At 41.4% G+C, this 27,484-nt stretch overlaps 1 protein-coding gene across 2 annotated transcripts in view; it reads right to left on the bottom strand.

Moving 5' to 3' along the window:
- ANAPC1 (anaphase promoting complex subunit 1) overlaps positions 1-20,339 on the bottom strand; it is a 33,415-nt gene extending 13,076 nt beyond the window's left edge. The window contains exons 1-27 of one of the 2 annotated variants that reach the window (XM_072332180.1): positions 19,985-20,339; positions 19,657-19,818; positions 19,450-19,501; positions 19,028-19,137; positions 18,564-18,646; positions 17,088-17,161; positions 16,688-16,833; positions 15,977-16,197; positions 15,163-15,372; positions 14,420-14,515; positions 13,856-13,946; positions 13,708-13,773; positions 13,172-13,309; positions 12,061-12,201; positions 11,572-11,632; positions 10,865-11,052; positions 10,047-10,121; positions 8,825-9,090; positions 7,437-7,528; positions 6,438-6,577; positions 4,777-4,855; positions 4,635-4,671; positions 4,463-4,533; positions 4,158-4,336; positions 2,366-2,592; positions 1,147-1,265; positions 344-615 (exon numbers count right to left, since the gene is read on the bottom strand). In XM_072332180.1, coding sequence (XP_072188281.1) covers positions 344-615; positions 1,147-1,265; positions 2,366-2,592; positions 4,158-4,336; positions 4,463-4,533; positions 4,635-4,671; positions 4,777-4,855; positions 6,438-6,577; positions 7,437-7,528; positions 8,825-9,090; positions 10,047-10,121; positions 10,865-11,052; positions 11,572-11,632; positions 12,061-12,201; positions 13,172-13,309; positions 13,708-13,773; positions 13,856-13,946; positions 14,420-14,515; positions 15,163-15,372; positions 15,977-16,197; positions 16,688-16,833; positions 17,088-17,161; positions 18,564-18,646; positions 19,028-19,137; positions 19,450-19,501; positions 19,657-19,818; positions 19,985-20,197 — 3,609 coding nt within the window. In that variant the 5' untranslated portion in view covers positions 20,198-20,339. Of the gene's footprint in view, positions 1-343; positions 616-1,146; positions 1,266-2,365; positions 2,593-4,157; positions 4,337-4,462; positions 4,534-4,634; positions 4,672-4,776; positions 4,856-6,437; positions 6,578-7,436; positions 7,529-8,824; positions 9,091-10,046; positions 10,122-10,864; positions 11,053-11,571; positions 11,633-12,060; positions 12,202-13,171; positions 13,310-13,707; positions 13,774-13,855; positions 13,947-14,419; positions 14,516-15,162; positions 15,373-15,976; positions 16,198-16,687; positions 16,834-17,087; positions 17,162-18,563; positions 18,647-19,027; positions 19,138-19,449; positions 19,504-19,656; positions 19,819-19,984 lie in introns of those variants that run through there. The other variant, XM_072332181.1, reaches the window with a different exon arrangement.
- Between the last annotated feature and the right edge of the window lie 7,145 nt (positions 20,340-27,484).

The raw sequence follows: 27,484 nt of genomic DNA, 5'->3' as shown, positions 1-27,484 counted from the left end.
AGGCAGCTCTTTAGGAAAATGAATACTAGCTGTTATGGGCATAACGGCATTTCCCAAGTTTATGATCTTGCTATAGAAGCAAACTTCAACCTAAATAAAAATTCTTACACAATGAACTGCTACACATGGTTATAATACAGATACTTACTTCCTTGTACTCCTGACATACAGGATGTTTTAAGAACAAAATTTAAGACTAACAAAGCAGTTCTGATACTTGCCTGCACCAGGAAACTCTCAATTTCAGTTCTTAAATATGCTGCTTTCTTTTTTAAAGCCTGTTTTATTCACAGAAATCACATCTCAGAAGTTTTTCTCTGCTGCTTATGAAAGAAGGCCTCACCTTTGTTAAGTAGTCATGTATATTGAGTGTGGCAAGCTTTGTGAGATGCCCACTGAGACCCAGAGCCATGAGGAAGCCAGCATATTCATTTGCTTGTTCAGCATTCTTAGGTTTGTTATAGATAATCCAAGAAGAGTCTATCCGTGAAGCAGGTGCTATCTTCAGCCCAGCTGCTACCCCATTATGAAAGCTAGCCCAGCAAGCCATGTTAGGAGGCACGTCGATGTTCCCACTGTTCAGATCAACTGTAGAGTTCCTAGGAGGAGCACGGCCTGCCCATGAAATTGAAATCATTGACAGCAATTAGGTGAATGTAAACCCTGTCAGAACCTGCTCTGAATTTCAGTAGTTTGCCAAGCAAACACTGGCAGCATGAATGTGATACTTCCAATCTAAAGACAATCTTAGATCTATCTTCAGGCACAACAGATGACAAGCACAGCACACTAGATAAAAAGCTATGAGGACTCGCAGTACCTGCTTTCTGTAGACGACACTGAATCAGCTACACATCCTTGGGCAATTGCATTATTCTCTGCCAATCAGAATGTGCCTGATATAACATCTGCACTAGAAAATAATGTTGGCCTTGACCACTCCAGGAAAAAACACTAGCAAGCAGCAGATTCAAAACAAAAAGTACTGTTCTTTCCCAAAGCCCATTTATACTATAGAAAAAAGACACAGAAGGTGCTGTAATATTGCAAGAGGTTAAAAAAAAAATAGAGGAATAACAACTAACAGAACATGACGTAGTTTCTTAAAGACTGAATTTCTTCAGAGGAAAATGCCAAGCAACATACCAGTTAGATTCAACTTAGGAATGGGCAGCTGTTCTGCTGGAATAGGATGATAGGAGAACAAAGTAAACATTCCTCGTCCAACAGGCAGTGCCATGGTTCGCTGGCACAGCTGTAACAACCTGTTGAGGGGACCAAAACAAAAGCCATTGCTTAATATGATCCAATAAAGTGAGACTACATATAACAGGCACTGGATGGACTGCTTTTTTTTCCCCTAATTCAAACAGTATTAAGTTCCCCACTTTATTTTTTTTCTAGTAGGCTGAACTTAAAAAACCAAAGTCATCATTTCAAGATTAATCTGAAAGATGCACTTTAGCTGATGAGACACTGAAATGTGTCTGTGTCTAGGTGCTAGACAAGCTAGGTGCTAGTTAAACAAACCCACGCCGCAATTTAACAGAAGCAAGGTGAAAGGAGAAAGCAAAACAAAGTTAATTGCCATGTGATCTTGCTATGACTAGTGATCACATCTAGTAATAACAGCGTACAGAATTAATAGTCTACTTCCAGGAATACTGACCACAGTTCTCTATGATTTACTCTGGAAACACTTTCTAGACTTGTTAGATTACTCAGCTTGTTAGGCCAGGTAATAGTTTGATGTATTCCTTTAGTTTTCTATTTCTGTAGGGTGTTTTGCATGTTAACAGTGTTCTGAAGGTTTTTTTCTCCCTTTATTTTATTTTTTCAAAGACAACACAATTAAGACTCCTAAAACAACTGAATAAAGAAGCAGAACAGGGAGGTGACTGAGTGGGCAAACAGTAGCTCCAATAGGAGCTTTCAAGAGGGGGATGAGGCAGTGAACTTGCATTCTGTAGAACTACATCCCCTCACTTAAGACTTGCTTCGACCAGAATAAAGGGCTCTCCGTGCTATAGACAGACTAGACTACTGACACACTTTCTCCACAAAGTAGATCCTACTTACATTAAATAATTTTCTAACCCTAAATGCCATGTGGGGTTCAAACTAACAGACTCCCCCATGTGCTGCTCCAATCCCAGCAGCTGTCAGATACAACATAACACAGCTTTGATACATATTGAGCTGAATTACAAAATACAACCCTCTCCTGTACGTCCTTCATTCAGGTCTGCCTACTTCAGTGCTGTGTTCAGACAGAAATACACCATGCTGTTTGATAATACATACTTAAGTCAAGAACATCCATTTTTCACCTAAGTGAATGTCTGCTAGAAACAGAATTCTTTACCGGTTTTCTTTTTCTTCTATGAAATCATGGTCACTAGCTTCTGGCATCTGCACTACATTAACACGTACAGGATGGGCACTCTGAAGGAGCCTGCGTACTTCCTGCACTCTCAGATCCTTGCTCCATATTAGTGACATGACCTCATCGTTCATGTTGTTCATGCCATCCTCATCCTCTTCCGATTCAGCTCCAGATGGACTATCAGAAGACAGCACTGGGCCCACAGACTGCAAGAGAAAAGAATCCATTTTCAGTAGTGCACAAGCATTGCTAACTATCAGAAGGCATCAAATCTAAAACTAGAAAAAAAAACTATAAACTGGATCTAACGTGGGCTTTCCTAAGGCACAGGACAACAGGAGTGCATGCAGATTAACAGGTGATGAATGAAAACTAATTTCTTCTGATAAATATGCGCTAAATCTCAATACATAACTGCACCACCCATACAGCCAGCGTCCGTTTTGAAACAGGAAACTCCACCCTGCCCTCCTGAGAAATGACAAACAATTTGGTGTTTGAAGATCACTATCCTTTTAAGGTAACATATATTCGAGGCATTGTTGTAAAGTGATAAAATCAGATTTATCATCATTTTAAGATCCAGCACTGTTAGTGTTGGGAAAAGTTAACCAGCAGAAAACTAAATGTATTTTCTAATTAATGGTGCCACATCAGATTTGGATGTATAGTAAATCCAAGTAATTTTGACATCACTTCCAAAGCTAAGACAGTTAAAACTATCTTGACCAAGACATCCCTGAGAATACAAGACCCTTTCCCTGTCTTCTGAAAAAAGTCACAGTCTCTCTGCTATTATTTATGCAAACCATTAGCCAGCTTTCACATAGTTTTGGATTCCAGTGTCCTCAACAAAAGACACTTCAGAGAGCTCCAAGAGATGCCACTAATTCCAACCATCAAAAAAATGATGTTTAAAAGAAAAACTAAGACATTTTTTCCCCAGGATAAAAATAACTAAGCCCTTTCTGGAAAAAAAAAAAGAAAGAAAAAAAAAAAAGAGAAAAATATGAAAAGCATATTTCAGAAAACAATCCAGCTCTTCCAGTGAAAAGGGAGACCCCAGCTATGCCAACTCAGAAAGCAGCTGAAAAGTCATAGGCATGGCCTGGGTTGCAAATGACCACAATGATCACCTAGTTTTGACCCCCCTGCTACGTGCAGGGTCACCAACCACCAGACAAGGCTGCCCAGAGCCACATCCAGCCTGGCCTTGAATGCCTGCAGTGATGGGGCATCCACAACCTCCTTGGGCAACCTGTTCCAGTATGTCACCACCCTCTGGGTGAAAAACTTCCTCCTCATATCTAACCTAAACCTCCTCTGTCTCAGTTTAAAACCATTCCCCCTTGTCCTATCACTATCCACCCATGTAAACAGCTGTTATTCCCACTTCCTTCTCCCTGGGCCACTACAATGAGTTTTTAGACAGAGCACCAAAAAGGTAGTACCAAAACATTCTGGAGAGGAAGACTTGCAATCAAATTACTCTGTAGGCAAAACTTTTGAGTACTAAGCTTTAATGAAGTTTCAAATCTGTTTTACTGAATTTGCACAGTTATGGTATGTACTCTTCCCTGGGACAGATGCTGGTTTTTATACTAAAACCCTCATATGCATGTAAATCCCATATTGCCTTCACTTTTGAATTCTGCACCTTCCATGCTCCATTAATCTACACTCCCTGAGCATCAGCAGATGGTGGAAGAGCTTCTGCAGTGTTCTATGTCCAACATTCAGTATCACAAAATCCATTTGTGCCCATACTCACAGATTTACTCTTCAGTAGGTTGCCCTCACATGCCTGTTTGGACAGATCCTGACGCCCAATCAAGACACAGACTGCTTCTGGCCAGTCTGAGGCAGGCTGCTCTCGGCAGTAATATACTGCATCTCTGATAGGCAGAGCCACACCAAAGGGAAGAGTCTCCAGATCTCTTAAGGTGAAACCTTAACATTAGCATGCATGAAAAAAAACCCTCAATCAAAACATGATACAATGCTTTTCATACTATGCAATTCTGATACTTATTTACAACTGTTACCATCTCACACAAAGATAAAAGTTGTTTATACCAATATTAGTCAACCAAATAATTAGCTTCTCGGCGAGGCTGGAAATAGATGTGCTGTGTCCAAAACAGCATCTGTAAAATATTGGAAAATAGAGGAGAAGCCAATAAAACTTAATCAAAAGCTTCACAGAAAGGCAAATACTCAGAATTTAACATAATATTGAAAAACATACCTATTGTCATCCTGTTCTATTTGTTGTTTTTGTTGCCCTAGAAAAGACAAGGCCACATTATCCCCTTGTTTCCCAAGCAAAAGGACAGTGCATAACAAACAAGACACCAGAAGACAGCACAACAGCATTAAAGCATCATTACCTGATGTAATTTTGTACAAATAAGGGGAAGCTTCATTAGATACAGCGCTCTCATCGCCAAGTATGTACAGAGCCACACTCTGGATAGGAAAGAGACACCATAATACAGAGTCACTTCCTTTGCAGTTACTACTATTCTGCCTATCAGAACAAGCAGAATGGAACTTTAGTAACTTAAACAGTGGGATGTGTTTGTTATGAAAACACATCATTAAGTAAATGTAGATTCAAAGAACTGAAGCCAGTAAACTTTCACATTTTAGGCTTCTAGACTCATGTTTGGAAATATTAACCTTGCAACAACTGAATTTTCTCTAATGATTGTTTCTAAGGTAAAAACTTACAAAACAGAAAAGCATGTTTCTAATAATCTTTCCTGTGTTGCTTGTGCTTCATTGAATTTCTCTTGGAAAACAATATTTTCTACAACCAATATATTTTGTTTTGTTTCCTCCCCTTCTTGAGTACTGGGTACTTTGTGAAGTACCTGAGTGAAGAGCATCCACACCAGCCAGAAAAATCACAGCAATCCATCACTGTTTCCTTCTGAATACTACCACACAAGTTGGCATGCCAAAGACAAAAATCACACCTAAGCAAAAACCTGCCATGATTATCCCAAAGATATCTAACAACCTGCATCACCAACATGACAGCTCTGACCTTGGCACAGAGAACTCAGGTTCAGGCAGAGATGGTGACAGACAAGTGACAGTCTGAATGAAAGGCTCTGTTGTTCTTCAGAGCTTGAGAGCAGGGTAAATTTTAAGTGAAAGCATCAGCACTTCAACAGGTTTCAATGCTGCTGCTTCAGCCTTCCACACTTTGAAGCAGAGGACAGGCTGACACCTGGCAGTTCCAATGGAAGACACTGCAACCACTCTGGGACAATTGGGTCACAACAGAGCCTCACTGCTCTGTTTTTCTCTTCAGCTTAATATCACTGCTCCAAATTCTGTACTGACAGCTTTCCTCCACAAACACTTTGTGAAAAAGCCAACAAGGCTGACCAGAAGATAACATCAGCACTAATAACTACTCATGCAGTTCAATATTTATGTTGATACATGCCCAAGAGAAAAGCCAGGAAATTCTCACTCGTGAAATACAGTTAACTGAGTTACATTATTACTTTGCACATGCCACTACTGCAAACCACAAAAAACCAAAAACATGAGCAGCGAAGCATAGGCCATTTACCCTGCACTCATATACTCTTCTTCCCAGTCTCCAATACCTCCTCTCACCTGCTAAAACTCATCTACATCCTTCAGTAATATTCAAGTTGTGACAGAAGTTAGGACTTGTGGAAATTCCCCTCTGCTAAACATTTGTTACTCCCTCCCAGAAAGAGGCTGACACCACTATGCCACAGGAGAATTTCATGCAGACAAATGAGTCCTGTTTAGTACAGTGCAGAAACACTTGGAGATGCTTAAGATATCCAAACAGTACAGCTACAGCTGTGCTCCTCAGCAGTCATTCATCGCAGGCTCAGTACTGTTCCAGTATGCTCCTACTGCTTTACACATGACAAACTTTTCATCATTTGACTTCCCATTGAGGGCACTTTGCTCACAGGAAATTAAGCTAGAACAAACTGTCGCCACAGAGCTGTTATGCTGATAAAGGAAAACATGTTATCTTTGCCAACGTACATACCAGTATTACCAGCTTGCTCCTTTCACAGATTCCTGGTAAGTAAGGATAAGGCTGTACACTTCCTCCCTTTAGACAGGAACTCAGCCACTGAAAGATACTTGGAGGCTCAGCAGAAAAAAATGCAGGATGATGCATGAAACCTGTTTGGATTTAATGGCATGAACAGTCTTGACACTGAGTTCATGGCAAATGCACAAAAATTGTTTTCTGTTCTCAAAACAAGCCCTACACTACTTCTGGTATTTCAAAGCATTATGGATCACATCTGCCTTCTGTCAGATGCAAGCTTATGCCTAGACAGTAATGGAAGAATGAAACATCTTTGTATCTTTCAAGGAAATCTCAACTCACTGTGGAAAATAATGTATGTAATTAACTAATTTTCAAAAGTCTCAGGGGAACAGTCTCGTCATTAAACATCAAATCATTAAGTGAGAAAACAGCCTAACTATAGCCTCTTTGTCCTCCCTATTCACAAACATGAGTGGCAAAGTCTGACCAATATGATGAGATTATATTTTTTGTGCCAGGAAAAAGAATATTTTGTCTTGCATGATTAGCAAATTTCAGCTGGTAGTACATTAAACAGATACAAAAAATAAATTATCTTATTTTAGCTTTCATGATTGTGCTTTGAGCTCCAATTTATTTTTAAAGGACTATAAACTGAGAGCTTACAGCAGAAGCACACCTTATTACCAGATTTTTCCATAGCTCTCCACAAATACTTCTCAGCCAGCCTGAGCTAGGAGTTTGCTGAGATAAAACCAACTTTCTCCCAGGTCCTTGTCGTAAAACATCTCATGAAGCACTACACTGAAGGCACCAGATTGTCACTGCAGGGTTCTAACAGACTTTTAAAGACAAAGGAACGAGGCAACCCATGCACAGTTTCACATGTGGGTTAAGTCCTGTCCAGCTATCAACATGCTCAGTATTAAGAGAACTTGCACACCAATACCACTGAGCACTCGGCTCCACATAGCCTTAAAAACTCACCTTGATCAACTATACAAGTCTGTCCAGAGCTTTTTACAAGGGCTGGATAGTCTCTGTAGTAGTAATCTATATAAGCTTCAAGTTTCAAATCCCTAGAATGAAAGATGTGAATCATCACACAGTGAAAAACAAAAAGAAAACTCCACGCCTTCTTCCATTTCTGACATTTTCTATTTACTTTTAATGTTTGTAATAAACATCAGATACAAGGAGTGAAGCTCTGACTTCTTTAACTAGGGTTGCTTATGGGCATTGCCCCTTTGCGAAGCAAGTAACCTGCATGCTTTATTTTCTCCCAGTGCACGACTTTCCAGCTGTAGTTCTGCTTTGTGCCACACCACCACCACTTACAGCATAACAACTGTCACTACAACTTCCCCAAACTTCCAAATGTTAAAAAGTCAGATAACAAGCTGAGTTTATCTGCAAGATGTGAATGCAAACAACAGCTTCCAGCCACAACAGATATACAGCATTTCATCACAGAGTTGCTCTTCATTGGCATGACAGAATAATGGACAGGTCAATCTTCCCAGGAACAGGCGCTACTTCTGGAAACTACTCCAGTCAACCAACTGCAGTGCCAGGGAAAGAATCTATAGCCAAAGAGAGATTTTGGTAGAAATATCAAACAAAACTTGGAGAGGCATTACTGAGTCTTTCGCTTATACAGATAACTGTATGCACGTGTGTCTATACATATTCAATGCAGTCTGAATGTGGGGGTGGAAGATGTCAAGATGCAGTCACTGGCTGCAGTGAAAACGTCACAAAGATGAATATTTGATAAATCTTGTGAGCTTAGTCAATGCAGTAGATAAAAATGTGAGCTGTCCAGGGTACAATTTTAGCTGCCAGGGAGGCAACACAGCATGAAAAGCAAATACTGCGCTCAAGTTTCTTATCATGATCTAAATTGTAAGGTCATGTAAAACCAGAACTGAGATGAGATTCTGGTTATGTTTTAAAACAAAATAAACAAACAAAACAACAAACAAAAACCAACCACCACCAGCAAGAAATCACTAAATGCAGAAAACTTTTATCTGAGCAACTGAGCAATGAAAGTCAACAAGGTGATTTTACTTCTGCCTGCAGCAGGGTTGTTCTGCACTCTCTGATGTATAACATCTGTTGAGTAGACTTCCTTCTCTCTCTTTTCTTGTATTGCAGGAACAAAAGCCATCTACCAAGAACTACTATTTGTGAGTCAAGCTTATGCTGGTAAGTGGTCAGGACTATATAAAAGATTTCCTATAACAAATATCTTCAACTGTTACTTATTCATTTTCTTCAAAAATATGAAAGTCTGTTCACACTTTGGGTAATCCCCAAAACAATAGCATCAACACAACATACAGCATCTGTGATTTGTTGGTTTGGCATACCTGGCTAGCTGAACCAGAAGAACAACAAGTGACCGATTCTCTTCTCCCATCAGAAGGTTCAGTTTGAACTCCTCATAGACCAGGTGAAGAACAAAGAAAATAGCAGGAATATGGGTGAAAAGGAGAGTTGAGTAATCCAGGCTGAGGCTCTGTAAGAAGTCATCCTTTGGAGCCAAAACTTCCAGAGGGTCCAATCCCAAGACTTTGGATAGAGGATGAGACTCAAAATTTCTGTGGTAATCAGAGCTCAAGAGATATTCCCAGTCCTAGACAAAGCAAACAGGAGAAAGAGGCAACAAACAATGAACAGACTTCCAGCAAAAGAACTCCAGAGCACCACTGCAGAGGGTTCTTCCCAATAACCAGTACAAACGCCATTAATGTGCCACACAAACCCTGCAAGCTACATTGCACAGATTCAATTGTTAAGATGTATCTTCCCATTCTCCCTCCAGTTATGCATAAAATGAATCAAAGCATTAGCATTTAATAAAACAGAGAGAAGGAAACTAATTTGAAGTGCCTTCTTTGCACTAATAATTCTGTGCAGCACCGTGCTGTAATTCACATAGTGCCCCCAGCCTTCTTTCTACTTCCATCACAGCATGTTGGGCATTTACATCTTAGCCTGTTTTATACACACTGCAGCCTGTAAGCCCTGTGGGTTCACTGAGCTGTCAACCTACAAAATCTAGTGGCACAATTATACCACTGTAGCTTGTAAGCTTCTTACAGTGGAATGCTAGTAAGCCTTATCCACTTCACTGCTTGTCTATGTTAAAGAAAAACAACCTTCCTACTCTTACCTAGGCAAAACCTGGTGAATCAATCTTGAACACACTGCTAAATTCATAAGAAACAGTGCATTCAGTGAAGCATGTAATTTGATCCTCTTAACTTGCTGAAGGTGCTGAGTGGAGGAGAGAGTAAGCCAACTTTATTTTAAGGGGGTAAAACATCTAGGAGGCATTTGGCACTGTCAAAAAACTGCCTGGGGTTGCTTTGTAATTCATATTGAATTCATTCCCGAATCTAACTTATCTGAAATAGGGACCCTGACAAGAAAGGTCACGATACAGACACAGCACAGTGCAAAACAGCTTTCCTTCCCCCACAGGTGAGTCCAGATCAGACATGTTTCTTCTAGATTATCTTTTAAAAAAACAAAACAATAAAACAACACACCCCCAGCTTTCATTTGTCAAAGCAAACCATTTCTTACTTCGTCTGATCCTGTTTCTGATGGCCTAGCTTTCTTTGGTGCACTCACTGGTGAAGGTGATCCTCCAACATTAAGCTGCAAGAAACAAGACCAAGGTTGCGTAAGTAATTCACCAGTCCTAATATGTCCACTCAAACCATACACTACATGATGTTCCTTTACCTAATTGTATTTTGCTTACATAAAATATGTACTGCAACAAGATGTTTTCTACACACAGCTGATTAGTCTAGTGTATGCTGCACAAACCTTGAAGTCTGACTGTCTGACATTTGGTATTGGCTAGGACAGAGGAAATGCAAGTAATGTGGGTACACACAAATTGCTTTTATTTCATCAGTATATATACACCTGCACCCCCTACTCCTCCCATTCTGCGAGGACCACACGTGTACTTGCTAGAAGGAAATTCACTTACAGAAAACTCCAAGTAAGTTCAGATTGAAAGACGTGACTTCAAGTGTTGTAATTTGAAAACTGCAAGGAAAACCTTGAGAATCTGAACTGCATTTTGTGTTTCTAAATTAAAAGAGACTTAATTTGGACTACTAGAGTAAAATCTTTAATTTTTAGTACTGGAGTAAGACATTCTTAATTTATTTTCATCTCATATGTTAAGCACCTCAAAGATATACACATAACAGACTAAAATGTACACCTGAAATTTAGAAACGCAGAATTAATTCAAAGGCATCTTGTTTTTAGGACAAGGGTTTGTTTTGTTTTTTATTTCAGCACCTCTCTAACCATTTCAAACCTTGAAGATTTATCAGTAGTATTAACACAAGCTAAGGAAACAGACATGTACACTCGCTTACATTACGCGTCCAGGTCAGCTTCTCTGTGTTATAACCCATCATATTCATGAGACAAGTTACAAATAAATTCCATTCCAAGCGGTAACTTGGTCCTCCAGGGGCATTATAAGCATTGTACCACTTGACAAGCATCTGTACAGCTACCTCCTTGGGCAGGATAGCCTTGACCCCTTGCAGACATGTTTTCACTGTTGCAAAAGTGGAAAAAAAAAGTTAAGCCTGTTTTTCATTACTTCCAATCCTACTCATACAATTAATGCTACGAATTGTTACCGTACTTGGACCAACTTTTAACTCTCCAGGAACTCTTTCAATAAAAGCCACACCACATAACCTTTTGTTCCTTCAGTTTTGGTTAAACACAGTCTCTCTAATTCACCACACAAAGCAGGGGGAGGAGGGGGAGTTTTTTTGCTCATTAATGAAAACAACTTGTGTCTGAACTGACATCTCAGCCCTGAGCAAGCATGAACAGTAAAACATAAAGAGAACAAAAGAACAAAGAAGTTTCAAGAGTGCATCAGATGAAGCACTCAAAGAAGCAGAGCACACCTAAATCAATGGTAACAGCTGTACAGAGTAAGCCAATAAACCTCAAAATACCTCATATCAAATGCTCACACAGTCTAAGCTATGTATAAACTAAAAAAAGACACAGAACCCTCAAAACTCATGGAACACATTTCACATGGGAGATTGAATCATACCAAGCTCTGAAGTGGCAATTTCAGGAATTGTAATCCGAACCATTGTGTTACTGCTGAGTTCCTGGAGGAAAAAAAAAGGAAGAGTTGAACCACAAAATGCATCTTTAAGTAGATACGGGGTCTTTCTCCTTCAACTCAGAACTCATTTATGTATCAAGCATATTCCAAACTCTTAGCTATTTGCCACATTCAAAGTTTGCAACCTCAGATTCTTGCTCTGTAAAACACTTTAAATAGATCTTGACCTTGAAGGAATCATTAAACTTCCATGTCTTTTAGGACATTCAACATAGAAAAATGTGGCATTCACACTGCTTGTTAAACACTATACTACTGATCAGAAGCTGCCAGCAATGTCTTATTATAGAAGGGGTTGAAATTAGAAGATCTTTAAGGTCCTTTTCAACCCAGGCCATTCTATGACTCTATGAAAAATAAGCTTGACCATTACTAACAAAGTCATGACTCAAATTATAGAATAACACCTACTAAAGTTACTCTGTTGTGGACGGGATCTCTTAGAGCATGAATGAAAGTCCCGTGCTGCTGAAAAGTGCAGTCCTCAACGTAAGTTGAATCGTGGAGTTTAGAAGAATCCCTTAGCTCTGGAACTGGTGACAAAAGCATACTCTGCAAAATGATAAAAATTATTGATTACTTCGAATTGTTAAAGCAAGTATCTGAGCAAAAGACAGTTAAAAAAGACCATTTTAAAGTGTACTAGTAAGTATTTTGAAAGCCTTTACAAAACCATCTCTGAAGTTCTATGAAAGTCATAAGGTAAGGCAGGACATAACAGATGTACTTTAAACACCGTATTCAGGGACTCCATGGGAGAAAAGTAAAAGATCTGGCTCCCAAAGACACTTCAAAAGTTAAAAATCATTCAATTGAAAGATGCCCAACTTTAACTGTCAAACAAATAAACTGTTTTTTAAATCTCCCTTTTCAATTTACAGCATGTGTTTATAAGATTTGCATCACACCCAGCTCAGCCCTCACTGTATTTTCACTTCACCTGATCTATCAAAGTATCCAATCAAAATACGGATGGAGGTTGCGTAGAAGAAGGCTGTGCATGAAAACTAAGGTGGAAAAAGAATGGTCTTGATGAACCACAGAAATAAGACAAACAGAGCCAAAACAAGTCTTTCACAATAGTTACATGAGGTTTAAAGTAACAGGCTTTCTCTTGCAAAATATTCATGATCTCCTCCAGCCATACTCAAGTCTTAATCCTGTACTACTAAGCAGTGAGAAAGGACTAGAAGCCCCTCTTGAAAGACCATCCACACATCTGCCTTCATCTACTTTGTAACTAAGAAACAGATGTGTCAGTGTTTGAAAGCTTCATTTTCACATGCTGAAGATGTTCACAGGGAAGCTCTCATGCAGGACTTCATTTTTAACTAATAGCCATTCCTAAGTAGAAGATATCAACATAAAGCAGCATTTCCATCACTATTTCTATAAATCTAAGAGTATGCAATTTAGACAACAGAAGACAACATTACAGATAAAAGTTTCCAGTTACTTGATCAATTATGTCAAAGCTATTAAACCTAAAGATTCTTCAAGGCAGGATTTTGTTTCTGCTTACCTCTTCTAGGGGCCCCAGATGTTTATTCAAAGACTTGGATGGAGTGCTGACGCTATCCAAAGGAGTGCTTGGCCGAGGCATTTGGTTGGACATTGTCAGGGATGGAGCAGGCAGTCCAGGAATAAAAACCTTCCCCACCTTTTTTGAACAATATATAGGAAAGCAAACAGTTGATTTTTATATGCTGTATACAGGTCAAAAAATATTTACTTTGAATAAACAAAATTTTTACTTCCTATATCTTTAATATTTTGTTCATTTGCAAGCACTGTATTAGTTTAGCACTTTACTGTTGCAGAAAACAAGCTCCAGAGATTATTCAACTGTACCACAAGGTGCCAGTCATTCTTAAGAGCCACCCTTCCAGCACTGTATATAAATGACACTCATTAGGAGAGCATAGGCACCTTCTCAAGTGAGAAGAAGTCTACAGTAGCTTCAAATGATATCTTGTAAGGTAGGATGCATCCTCTGTACAGCTTAGTTCACAACCAGAGTCAAACACTTGTTTTGGGACACAAAAGCTTACTACTTACACGAACAATTCCAGAATAAAGCACTAGATTTCCACTGCCTTCCAGAACCAACAATGTATCAACACCCTGCAAGAATCAAACAGTATATTCAGCTTAAGTAACAGAGGAAGACACTTGGCACCTAATAAATCTATAAAAAGTTACACACCTGCACTGGAGCTGCATCCTTTGCCTGAATATTGGTAAGAGAACCAAAGATCAGTTGTGACTTGTCATTGCTCTCTTGAAACTTAACACACCTAGAGATTTGAGAAAACAACAGCAAATGTAAAAGGCTTGTCCTATCCACTGTTATAAAGACACAAACAGAAAATAAAAGTTGTGATACATGGTGCAGTTAGTCTTACTGTAATATACCTAGTTCCTTCCTTCTTCCTTTGCTAGCTTTGCCCCACTAATGATTTTACTGCTATTCCTCTAGTCTAAATGAAATCCCCAATGTGATTCTGACAGGTAAAGACAAGGATAAATACAAAGACCACTCCAAGTACAGTGAATACACTCTTGCAATTTCAATTTTATTTAAATAATCAAAATCATCTACACCACTCCAACTAAAAGCCAGTCATATGAGAGGCACTGACACCTCACATCACAACAGAAGGAATAAATATGTTAAAGACTTGATCTAGACAAATTTTTAGAGTGCTTTGTCCCCTTCCCCTCCCCCTTTTTATCTCTTTAAACCTGTCCCCAAACTAGGAATGCTCACCGAAGCTGGAGCTGGGATTCCACTAAAAAGCACAAGAACTTCTGCCCACAAAGGTCAGTGGTAATAAACACTTTTGATGCCTGAGAATTCTTCTCTCTAAATAAGACACAAAGAGCAGCATAGTGTTGGGTTTATTATAAAAACTTTAATTAAAGAAAACAAACCATGGGGACACCGGTCTTCAATTAGTAGTTTCTCAAGTTGCTAAGAATGTGCCAGTCTCAGTTTCAGCCCATACAAGAGAAATTAATTTCCTAGCACTCCGGTCTTTGCATTCATACTTTTTGGTGTGCAGTGCACGTAACACTTGGCTTTGCTCTCCCAGTCAGTCTTAAGTTTTAAGTTGCATTCTGCACCTTTCTCATGGCAACGGGGCAAGAAATATTCCCACTAAGAGTTTTAAAAGGGGCACAAACACAAGAAAAAATGCCAATACTAGTGATGGTATTTGAATCTACTTCGCTTGAGAGATCTCACAAAAGCATTCCCTGCCTTGGAGAGCTAGGAGTAACACAACAGGTAAAACTATTCCAAGTGCCTAGCTTCCTTTACAAGTGGGCTGGATGCTTAGCAAGCATCACTTAAAAAAAAAAACAAAAAAAAAACGGGAAGTGTGAGTTCATGCACCTCTCTTAAAGTATCACTATTTGCAGAAGGCTCACATTAAAATAAGCTGTTTTACTTTCTTTCTCTCACCCCACTGACAATCCCACACTTCTCTCATATTCCAACATGCACTTCACCTCATTTTTGTGATAGTTTCTGTCCACAGATGATCTATACACAGCTCAGGAACAATTGGTTCTGTTTCTGTTACGAGAAAGGAATCACTGCAAGCACTCTCTGGAGAATGGGTAATACTGTGCCTCCTTGGAGACTGAATACTGCTGGATGAGTTGAACCTCTGCACTCCTGAGAATGAATGTACTCCCAGGGCAGGTGAATGAGAACGGCTGCAAGCAGAAACTAAGCATTACTGAAAAGGGAGCATACAAAACCAAATAAGAACCCCTATTAAAGCACACTGAAAACAAAAGAAAACTACCCTGAAACAGCAGCTAGTACAATACTAGCCTCCTTTCCTGATACATTTCATCATATGAAAACAACTCTTCAGTTTACCTTCAGTTGTCTCTGTCAAAATCTAGGAGATGAGATTTCAAAAGCAAACTAACATTACAAGTTCTGTGGTCCAGACTGTAAAAATGTGCTCCAACCTGTGCTCTCTAAATATGGCTTTCTCTAACTGAAAACACTTCTGAGACTCACAAGACCTTGAGACAGTCCCCAACTCCACTACAGACTGGCTGTATGAGAACAGAACAACCTCTTTGTCTCACACACCCATCATTCCCTCCATGCTACAGAGACAACAGCAAACACAATGTCAGAAAAGCATTCCAAGAATGCTTTCAGATGCTGTAAAAGAGAAGGCACAGCGCAGCTTAGATGGACAGATTTGTAAGGGCAGAGAAATACAGCAATGCCACATGTATTGCCTATCCTATAGCTCATATTTGTTTGGTATCAGGTCTACACATTATGTTCAGCACCCACCTTAAAGCAGCCATGTTGGAGATGGATGGTGAGCGGGACTGCATGCTGGGTGATGACACTGATCTACTCTGGCTGTGAATAGATGAGTAGTTTTGGAAGGGTGACGCCATGGGTGAGTCTCCTTTTGAAAGGCTCCTGAGTTGAGCAGTCAAAGAACTGCTAGCAGCCACATTCTGCGGTGTGCCCAGCTGCTCTGAGAACTTCAGTACCGTGTTCTGCTCCTGAGAAAGAAGAGACTTCTCTACGTACTAATCACACATGGGCAGTATCAGCTAAGAAGCTCAAACAGCTCATGTTATCAGTTAGATGTTAGGAGTGAGTGCCTACATGGGTAAGGCGTAAAGGTACATTAGTCTAAGCAATAATTCCATCCAACAGTGCTTTTCCTCCCAGTCACTGACACTATTCCTGTAATTCTTGGGACAGAAAGTTGTTTGCCATTTTTCTCATGGAGGACAACAGTTGAAGCAGAGTATAAACTTTCTGGTACAATGGAAGGAACATCATAAGTACTATATGTTGCGTGGCCATTGTTTATTGAGTGACCTCCACAACTGTTGTATATGCAAAAGCATGACTTTTTTTCCTCCAATAGTCAACCTATTAATGGAATAAGTCACAAATAATCAGGCATTTCTAACAAACATGCCCAAGAATGGCACCTAAACACATACAAAAAACATATAATGACACATAGTAATAAATTTGTACCTCTGGCTTTACTCTACGAAGAGCCCAGACAGTATGTAAACTCTGTACAGTATCATAGGTCATCACAATGGAAGGTTCAGCATTGACAAACACAATCCTCAAGGTATAATCGGCAACATACTGCACTCTAGCAGAGCCAAACACACCTGTTAAAGAAGTAGTTAACCTAAGTTAAGGTGAAAATATCATTTCTACAGTACTGTTATCAGATGAAGGATTAGTAATTTTCCATACCCTTTTTGCCCTGCAACCTGGACTTTTATCCTGACCAGTTTCCCTGTTCATAACGCAGCTAAAACAAGTCACTTCTGACTTCTTAAAAGAGCCATTATTGCATATTTTTAATACAGAAAATGCTTGAGTGATACATTAAGCATTTGATGTCAAGGCCTAAACCTACCTGCAGACTTACAGACAAGAGGTGTTATCTCATCTAAGGGATGCAGCATGCTGAACATAGTAGGCAAAGGTTCTCTAAAAAGAAACCAAACAAAGCATGTTCAAAAACCAAATGCTAATAAGCCTAACTGCCCTCTCTTGCAGTTGGTGCTCATGCTGCAATCCCAAAACACTCCTCAGACCTTAACAAATGAAAGCCTGAAACCTAACAGTAGAGACGTATTCCATTAACAGAAGCTCTTCTAATTGAGTAGAGTCAGCCAGTGGCTTGTCCATCAAACAGGGTTTTGCATTTTTCACATAGCACTTGAGAATGACCCCTCCTGGTGGCCACATGACAAACTTTGGCTGGCTCAATGAACAGAGCTCCAGGGCAGCTAAAAGGAGCAAGAAGGGAAGAAGGCTCTTAATCTGGACTCGGCTGAAGAGTTTGGGTTCCACACCACCAGCCAGACATCAGGTAATCTGTACTCATCACACAGTAGCAACAGTGCCAACCATCGGTTGGTGGCAGTGGCAAAAGGGGAAATTCTCATGAAAGTCCAGGTTGTGTAGGGTTAACAGTGAGTTTTGTGAAGTAACAGAGTAGAAAAATACAGGACCAGTGCAGTTTTATTCCACAGTAATCCCAAAGGGGTCCAGCACAGGTGCTAGCCAAGGCCAGCCACAAGAAGCAAAACAGAGGATAGCAGACTGGAAGACCTGAGAGACAACCAAGTGTTCAGCTCCAAAGGAACAAATCACTGCTTAACTCCTTCCTTCACTGGAAGGAGACACTTCACTGTCCCTATGGACAGCGTGATGAGAGCACAGCACCAACACACTGAAGAGGCTATTTGCCTGAGCTCATGTTTAACCTGGTACCAAAATTAAAGTGGAACACCCACTGCAGCCAGCTCATGGAAATACATTTTTCCAGATTTTTCTTGAATATTTTCAATGTCTCTGTATCTAACCTCAACTCTAGTGAGTATTAGACAATCACATTGTGTGGAATGCACACAAACAACAAAGAGCACAAGTGTATATTCAGACTACTTATCAGCATGCCAACCAACCCCTTACCCTGCTTTTCATCTGTATATCCAGCCACAAAGCACAGGATCTACAAACATGGGGCAGGATACTCCAGAAATTCAAAGCATGTTACAGCTGAGAGAAAACTCCTCAATGACAATTTCCCAATGAATCTCCATGACCACCACCATAGCCTGGAAACAACTTCCAGGACAAGCCTCAATGAAATTTGGTCAGTAACACTCTGCCTGCCATATCCTGTTCCCAGGATCAAATGCTCTCACGCAGTTAAGACAACATCATGTTGGAGGAAATCAGGACTCCCTTCCCAGGAGTTCCAGTTTCAGCTGTCCCTGTTATGAACACACATTCTTTCATTACTCCTCTTCAATTTTCACACATCTGTATGAAAACAGTAAACAGTCCGCAGCAAAACAATCAAAAGCCACTTGCTACATACCTGGGTGGACTTGGAGGTACTTCATGTGAAGAACCACTACGCTCCAATAACAAGCCAAATTTTGTTGGCCAGATGTTTGCAACCTATTAAAAGATCAGGGATACAGTCATAACAAAGATATTAAGAATTTACTGTATTGATAATTTCTCATGATTGAATGTCGTGCTGTGGCAAAACAAACTGCCTAAACTTTTTCTTAAGGGAAGGGTTGTGTTGATGGGAACAGGTTATCAAACTACCAGGCTAGCATACCCATACTTTTCCACATCTAACAATCCAGCTGTTACTACTTCCAGAACTGCACCATAATCAATGCCACACTTCCACAACTGTAGCATGTTCACCCACCAGAATGAATAGTTTCAGCAGTCACCAACAGTAGTAACACACACTCTTTACGCACACCTGCCCACCACAGTACCAGACAACAAGCCCACTGACGGAAAGCAAGGGGAAACACTTACCTGAAAGGGTAAAGCAGCAATGTAATCCTTTCCATCTACACTGTGCACATTTACACACGAGCTCTGCAATATGCAGACACATTTCTGTACTATTTCTTTACCACCTGAAACTGCAGAAGAAAGAGCAGTAAGATTATCTCTTTTCTTAGTTATTCTCTGCACAAAAGAATGTATAATTAAGAGGCAGGGGGTAGCCTTAGAACAATACCTCTCACTGACTAAAATTCTCATGCCAAGAGGGCTGAGCTCAAAGTACTCAGCTGGCATTGCAATAGTGCCAGAGAGGTGATAGAGTCTCCTCTGAAGACGTTCAAGACCTGTCTGGGTGTATTCCTGTGGGACCTGCTGCAGGGCAGCTGTTTTAGCATGAGGCTGGTCTTAATGATCTCTAGAGGCCTGTACAACTCAGCAATACAACTTACCATCAGCCTTGTCAGATTTCTCCTGCTGAATAGTGAAGTCACACCACAAGGCCTAAAACCAAGCAGAGCACGATTATGCCTCAAGAACAAGTTAATGCTACTGTCAAACACATCTTTCTACATTCTCCAGCATACTCCCACCCTCAAGGCACTGTTTGCAAACACACATGGAGTGCCCAGCAAACACACTGTGCTATCAGCACATACCTGCAGCACAGGGCTGTCAACACTGAACGCCTTATAGGCGGCCGACGCTTCGCTCTTACTCCCTTTGCTCCAGATGACCATGTTGCTGGCCACGTACAGCTCTTCATCATAGTCCACTTCCTCGCCAAAATCACTGACACCTTTCCTCAGCTGCCAGCTTTCCTTCATTAAAAAGAAGAAAAACAAAGAAAAATAACCAGAAAAACAGAGGACTTCGTAAGGAGAAGCTACAAGAGATGTGGTGAACGGGCTCAGGAAATGACAGACAGGTTACCCTGACATCTCACCACAGGTTTCCCTCCCCCCCACCGCTGCGGCCAGGCCCTACCCGCTGCCGTTCGTGGATGGTGACCTCACGGAGGGAGCCCACCAGGCCGGCCGCCCCGTCGGACGAGCAGAGCTCGGAGGCGGGCTGCAGCTCCCGAGGCTGCAAGTTGTGAGCGCCGGGATGGCGGCGGCAGTGCTCGCGGCCCCGGGGAACGAACTCCTGCAGGTCGCCGGCCGCAATCATCGTCGCCCTCTCTTCAGAGTGGTCCGACATGGGGGCCCGATATCCTCATTATTTCTGGGGCACACAGCCGGCACGCAGCTCGGGCCCCGCTCCGCTCGGGACGCCGCCGCACACGGGGACCAAACGCGCGGGCGCCGGTGGCGGCGCTTTATGAGGGCGCGGCCATGTCGCTGTTCCCGCCCTGCTCCGCGCCGCGCGGGGGCCGACGGGAGGCAGCATGGCGGCGGGCGGGAAGTTCTGTAGGGGGTGCTGGTCTGTCAGTAAACCGGGCTCCTCAGCAGCAAATGTATATATCTTTTGAGTAACTCCATGGACGCGCTACTGTTTTCCTGTTTCAGCGCTTCACAGCCCTTTCAATGCGGGAATTTTTTCTATTACCCAACCAAAATCTCCCCTGGTGCAACTTGAAGCCGTTGCCTCTTGTCCTATTTTGCAGGAAAAAAAAAAAAAAAAAAAAAAAAAAAGGATATAAAGGAAAAAAATATAGTCTACATTTACAAGTCTAGAACATAGGGTTTAATTTGTGTGTGTGTGTGTGTGTGTGTGTGTGTGGTGTTATTGCTGTAAGCGAAGTAACAGAACTAATACGCTTCCAGAAGCTGATGTATTGATGATAAAAGTAGAAGATCCTGAATGATGGCAGCTGAGGATGAACGTGAAGTTCTACAGCTGACCACAGGTTCCATTAAGGCCAGGGAATGAAGCTATTAACTATTTAGTAGATGCCAGAACTACTTACCCCACTATAAATTATTGTAATGGTCCCTTAGGTATTGTATATCACTTAGTTGGGAGCCACAGGATTAGATGTGAAACTGGAAATCTAACAAATGAGTGCCTGTATGTGCTAGAATGCCCTTTACTTATGGGATGGGATTTGTTGAACAAACTGGGAGCTCGGATCTAAACTTTGATTAGAACAAGTATTAGATACATATCCTGCAAGATAATCCTGGCAGGCACCAATCCATTTGTTACAGGAATGCTTGAGAGAAGAAAAACAAGTAACTGAAATTCCATCTGAAATTCATGCAGTCGTTCCTTTTGTATGGGCAACAGAAAAGCCAAGGAGAGTCAAGTCTGCTGAGCCAGTAAAAGTAGGATTTATACCAGGAGTTGAACTGATAAGACAAAAAGAATATCCTAGGAAGCTGGAGGCCTGTACTGGGCTAAAACCTGTAATTGAGAATTTCCTAAAGTAAGGACTATTACAAGAATGCCAGCCTGTATTTAATATTGATAACAAGCCACGTTCTCAAGATTAGAAATCAATGCAAGATTTGAGAGCTGCTAATTGAGTAGTTACCAATGTGCATCCTGCAGTTTGGAACCTCTACATTTTGTTGACAACTAGATTTGATTCTAGTGTTCACTTGACAGTTCTAGATCTGGAAGGTGCTTTCTTTTATTTTTCCTTGGAAGAGCAAAGCCAGAAATTGTTTGCTTTTGCATGGGAAAGCCCAATAACAGAGACAAAGACCCAGCAATGTTGGATGGTGCTTCCCAAGGACTCAAGAACAGACCTACAGCGTTTGGTAATGTACTGGATAAAGAATGGAACAATGGCAAGGTAAGAAATGGACAATTACTTTACTACTAGGGCAGAGAGTTGCCATTTATGTACCACGAGTTGTCATAGCTCTTTTGGAACAAAAGGGACATCACTGTCTGCCCCCCAGTAGAATGGTACTGCTTAAGCAAGATGACATGACATTAAAAAAATGCCAGGTGTTTTAAACCCTGCATTGTTCCTGCCTATAAATGAGGAAGATGAGATTGTTTGCAAGAAGCTGAACAGTTCCAGACAGACAGATCTAAGTGTTAGCCCTCTGGAAAGTCCTGTCTGGGAGCTATTCACTGATGGAATCAGTTTTGTTCATAAAGGGGAACAGAAAGCTGGATATGCAATTATAACCTTGGAAGAAGATAGATATCTTAAATGTTAAGACTCCTGTTTATAAGAAAAGAAGGTAAGTTTGGAGAGCTATTAAATTGTACCAAAACTACTGAAGGATAGCAGGTAACACCTGATGAACAGTGTGTAATTACCCCTCCAGTAGTTAAAGAATTAACGGAAAGAGCATCCAAGAGCATTTATCTACAAGTGTGTATATACTAGATACTGTATTGGAACACTGCAAGCATATGTGGTAGGAAGCAACATTGTTATTGGTTGCCAAAATATTGTTCAAATAAATGTGACCTGCCTTAAAAGTTATCCTAAAATCTAGAGGAGAGCTCCTCCAGGAGAGGTTTTATACCTGGGAAATATCGGCAAATTGACTTTTCTGAATTACAGTGGATTTAAATGCTTATTGATATTGGTTGACACCTTTCCTGGGTGGCTTGAGGCATTCCCATGCCAAACCAACAGAGCAAGGGAAGTAGTCAATTTTATTTTTACTTTAAGAAATAATTCCAAGGTTTGATATTCAGAAGGGCTCTCATTGGGGGAATTCATTTTATTACAAAAATAATTCAAGGAGTATCTAGTTTCATGCAAATGATACGGGACTTACATACTCTGTGGAGACCACAGTCAAGTGGTCAGGTAGAAAGAATGAATCAAATATTTAAAAGACAATTTCAGTAGTTATGTCAAGAAACACATTTGAAATGAGTTGGCGTTGCTAAGAGCTCAAATAGCCCGCGGCATGATGGAAGGAGCTAATCCTTTTGAAATGTTACACAGAAAACAGTAATACTATAAATTTGGCAGCAAAAAGTGATCAGATGCATGGTGGTCAAATACTTACTGGATATGTCTTTTCTTTGGCAAGGGTCTTTTTTTTCCCTTCTCAGGTATGTGCAATTAGAAACTCCTGGACATGCCCATACCTTCCCTCAAACCATGGGACCAAGTGTATCTCCAAACCTATGTCTGAGAAGTGAAAAGAAACTCGTCTGATACTCCTAACAACAGATACTGCAGTAAAAGTAAAGGGGGTTGAGTTCATTACACCAGGACAAAAGCAGGTCCATGTGAGAAGTGGAGAGGTGAAGAAGCAGTTTCCTAAAGCTAAAAATCAAGAGAAATGCATGAACTGCACCCGGAATAGATTGGGTGCTTATTTAGGACTGAGTTGTACTCTGGGAATATTACTCTTTGCTTTTGTAATTTTGATTTTACTCGTTCTCTATTTCACATTTTTTTAACAGGTGCATAGTTGGTAATTTTAGCCTCTGTTTATATGTTGTGTTGCAGTGTATATCCAAGTGTTGCTTGAAGTCAGTGAACAAAACCTCAGAGAGAGTGAGACTAATCTAAACTGCACTGTTAGGTATGTCTCAAATGGGGGAATTGTTGTGATCAAGTGGGAATTAATCTTTGTACAAGTCTTTATATGGGCATCCTTCAGATTCAGTAAAGATGTCACGTAGTAATATGCAGATTGGGTAACCAGTCATAGAGCTGGAGGCTGTACTGGAATAGTGGTCAAGTGATAGGAATATGTTTAAAAAGCATCATGGAAAATCCCTGTGGGTGCTAGCTTTGTGGGAGACCTCCTAGCACCCAGATTTGTGCAGCTTTGTGATAAACCAATGTCTTTTGCCTGTGTGTGAGACTGGCTTGCTGCATAGTGGGTAATAAACCCATCTTTCATCTTATGTGGAGCCAAGATTTTGACTTGATCCGTGTTGGTCCCTTCCAACTCAGGATGCTCTATGATTTTATTTGGTTCCTAGGCTGGGAAGGATGGTGTGGTGTCTGTGAACACCCAGCATTCACAAGTGGGCTGAAGTCTGAGGTATTTGTGTCCCAGCCCCAAGGATGAATATGCCTGCAGCCTACATGCTTGTGGCTGCCTAAGTTAGTTTTTACTTCTCACAATATACACTGTTTCAAGTGCTTTTCTGTTTTCCTCTCTGCCCTCAATAGGGCTTTTAGTCCTTTCTCTAGTAAGGGTGCATTTCACAGCTCTTCCATTTCCCTTGGCCTGGGAGAACAGCCAAGGAACTGCTCTCCAAGTTGTTGAGGCGTGCGATGAAATCCACCTTATAGCCAGGCCCCTCTGGTTTTGTTTTTCTGTGTTAGCTTCTGCACTGACTGTTGAGCATCTTTTTTGCTTCAGCTTGCTCGGTGTGGAACTCGTTCACCTGTAAAGTTTCTAACCCACTGAGGTTTGTCTGTCTCCTTAGAGAGAGAGCCTTTGTCTGGCTCTTTAGCATCACAGGCTTGCAATACATACGAGGGTTGAGAGTGCTGCAACCCTCAGGGCTGCATTTCTGACTATCAGCACTAGGTGGCGGGTGTTTAGAATGAGTATTCTGAGAAGACCGCACAGATTTTGACAAAAGAGTGATGCACTGATATACTTCATTCTAGAATCGAGTGTCATCCATGTGTAACCATCTGCTTGGCTCCCAATTGTCTGCTGTCCTCCCTTGGTTGTGGTGTCACAGCAGAACGTGCAGACATGCTGCTTTGGGATGTGCTCAGCTGCTAAAATCTGGCAGGACAATGAGATTATTTTTATTCCTGTAAAAACGAGCTTCACTGATGAGGTCAGCACCGTGCTGTTCATCTGCCCATCTTGTGGGTGCTGTAGCACACACACAACTGTCTGCGCTGTGTGGATGTGTCTGCAGGGAGTCAGCTCCTCCCATGGTATTTTCAGCCATTTGGACATTGCACTGTGGGTTCCCCTCTTCACCTCTCACCCTTATAATTGCTCACCTAAACAACAGGGTGTTGCTGCAGATCACAATTACTAGCTCTCACCATATCACCACAGGCATACTTTCTCCATTCCTATCGAGGTAGTGTATCAGAAAACACTTTTTCTTTCTTTTTCTTCAAAAGAGGCAGAAGCGGTGGAAGCCTTGAAAACGTGTTTGAAATTGTGTCTCTAGCATGTGGTCTGGGGAATCCTTGCTTCAAGCCATGACTAAAGGCATTATTATTTTCTCAGAAATAAGAAGCAGCCTGCTGGGGAAAGCCAGAATTAGGAGAAGTAAGAGTTCACCAAGCTGCAACGTGCATTCAAAATGTATTGCAGTTTCTGGTAGAAAGAAGTAATGCCCTGGATCTGCAGATCCAGGGGCCAAACATATGTGTGAAGACAAATGGGAGCACAAGACGGTGCAATGAAAGCAGCAATTTTGTGGGCAAGAAAGAATGCCCAGAGCTCAGAAGCAAGGAAGTTTTAGCCAGCGTCCAACCTTGGGAGATGGCCCTCTGCTTTTGTGAAATAATCTGCAGAACAGGAGAAATTGGCCTAGGAGGAATCAGCTGAGCCAAGGGACAGGATGGGCCAAGTGAGAGACGTAGCATGTACAGCGTGTCCAAAGAATGCAGCACAAGAAGAAAAGTATTTTGGTAGCACCACAAAGGGCTCACTTTTCTCTGCGAATCATTTGAGAGCTGTATCCTGTGGCCAGGATGTAACATTTAACACAGGAAAGCCATCTATCTGCCTGGAGCTAACAGCACGTCCCTGGAGGAGTCTTCTACTTACAAGAACAGGAGACTACAACAGGAAGAAAAACACACACAAACAGAAAGCAGAAATAAAGAGATTTAACAAGATGGAAATGAAAATGGGAATACAGAAATAGAGAAGGGGAAAAAATCGGAGCGGGTAAGATCCCACAGCCTGAATGCAGTGCCATTTCTGCTAAATGAAATACTCTGTGCTTATTGCACTGACTCCAAAACTTCCAGAAAGTCTTGTGAAGAAACAGTGTCACTGCTCTGAAGCAAAACTGAAAATAGCGTGAGGGAGCAGCTCTGGGCTCCAGTCTGGCACCACAGCTCTGGCAGCACCAAGAACATTTGCTGAGATGCTGCTAAGACAAAGCTGAGGATACTGTAGAGCTGCTGATGCTATCAGAAGTAGGTTAGAACTTCTTGTGAAGGCAGGAGAAATCTACCATGATAGAGATCTTTGTGCTCCCAAACAGGACTCAGCACGCATGTGTGTACGTACATGGGACTCCACGGGCACTGGCCATTCCTCACCATCAAGGTCTGAAGGGTGGGTGGGTAGGACAACCTTTGTACTGTAAAGCCATTAAAGTGTGAGTCAGGAAGTGCTGCTACCTGTGCAGTGCTACAGGCACTCATTCTGCATCCTTCAGTCTGGGAGAGGTGGGTGCTCCCTGCAGTGTGGTCTGTGCTGAGCCATGAAGAACTGAAAGCACAACTGGTTGGGCTGGTTTGGGATGCTAGTGCTTGACAAGACAGACAGCCTTTGTTTCTCTCTCCTAAGGTCTGTTCCCCACAGATTATAGCCTCATTTCAGTCCTCTTGACATCATTTTTTGGGGGGAAGCTAGAAGATATTTCCTGCCAAATCTTGGATGATGCCTGGCCACTGGACAGTGGGAGCAGGCAATACCTTATGGCTCTGGCCAAGTCACATACTTTGGGACTGTAGTATACAGCCTGTTTGCAATTCAGTGTTGAGTTTCCCATTGAAAAGACAAAGGAGGAAGCAAAACCACTGCTGACACAAAGCTCTCAGGAATAAGTAGATGTGTGAATTTCTCCATGCATGGAGTTGGACAGGGATGTCAGGACCTGATAGCCAGGCTTCCCTTGGGAAGGAGAGAACTTGCTACATTTGCTGTGCCGAATGCTGAAGAAGAGACTGAGGATGGTGGTAGACTGGGACTAATGTACACCAGCTCTGAGCAGAAACTCAGCCACCATAGCAAAATGACCCAAATTAAGGGATTATAAATAGCTACTCAAATCCTCTTTATCCACACTGTGGGGTTTTTTTCTTTCTTTCTTTCTTTCTTTCTTTCTTTCTTTCTTTCTTTCTTTCTTTCTTTCTTTCTTTCTTTCTTTCTTTCTTTCTTTCTTTCTTTCTTTCTTTCTTTCTTTCTTTCTTTCTTTCTTTCTTTCTTTCTTTCTTTCTTTTTTTTTTCTTTTTTCTTTTTTCTTTTTTCTTTTTTCTTTTTTCCTTCTTCTTCTTTCCTCTATCTTAATCACAGAATCATAGAACCATAGAACGGTTTGGGTTGAAAAGGACCACAATGACCATCTGGTTTCACCCCCCTGCTGTGTGAAGGGTCACCAACCACCAGCCCAGGCTGCCCAGAGCCACATCCAGCCTGGCCTTGAATGCCTCCAGGGATGGGGCATCCACAGCCTCCTTGGGCAACGAGCTCCCTTGCCCCATGGTAGCGGGATCATGCTGCCATCCTGATACAAAAGGCTTTTTCCACTCTGCAGCCCATAAAGGCCAGGACCCCTTCAAGCACTTTGTTCCCAAAAAACTGCAAAGCCAGCAGCAACAGGGAATGGAGCCAGACATAAATGCACCCGTGTGGCAAAGGCTGACCCTGAATGACCAGCTTGTGCTGTGAT

This window comes from Excalfactoria chinensis, chromosome 3, assembly GCF_039878825.1.
Source record: "Excalfactoria chinensis isolate bCotChi1 chromosome 3, bCotChi1.hap2, whole genome shotgun sequence".
In the NCBI taxonomy this organism is placed as follows: domain Eukaryota; kingdom Metazoa; phylum Chordata; class Aves; order Galliformes; family Phasianidae; genus Excalfactoria; species Excalfactoria chinensis.
Note: the sequence above shows the minus strand (reverse complement) of the source record. Positions and strands in the feature narration are given on the sequence as shown.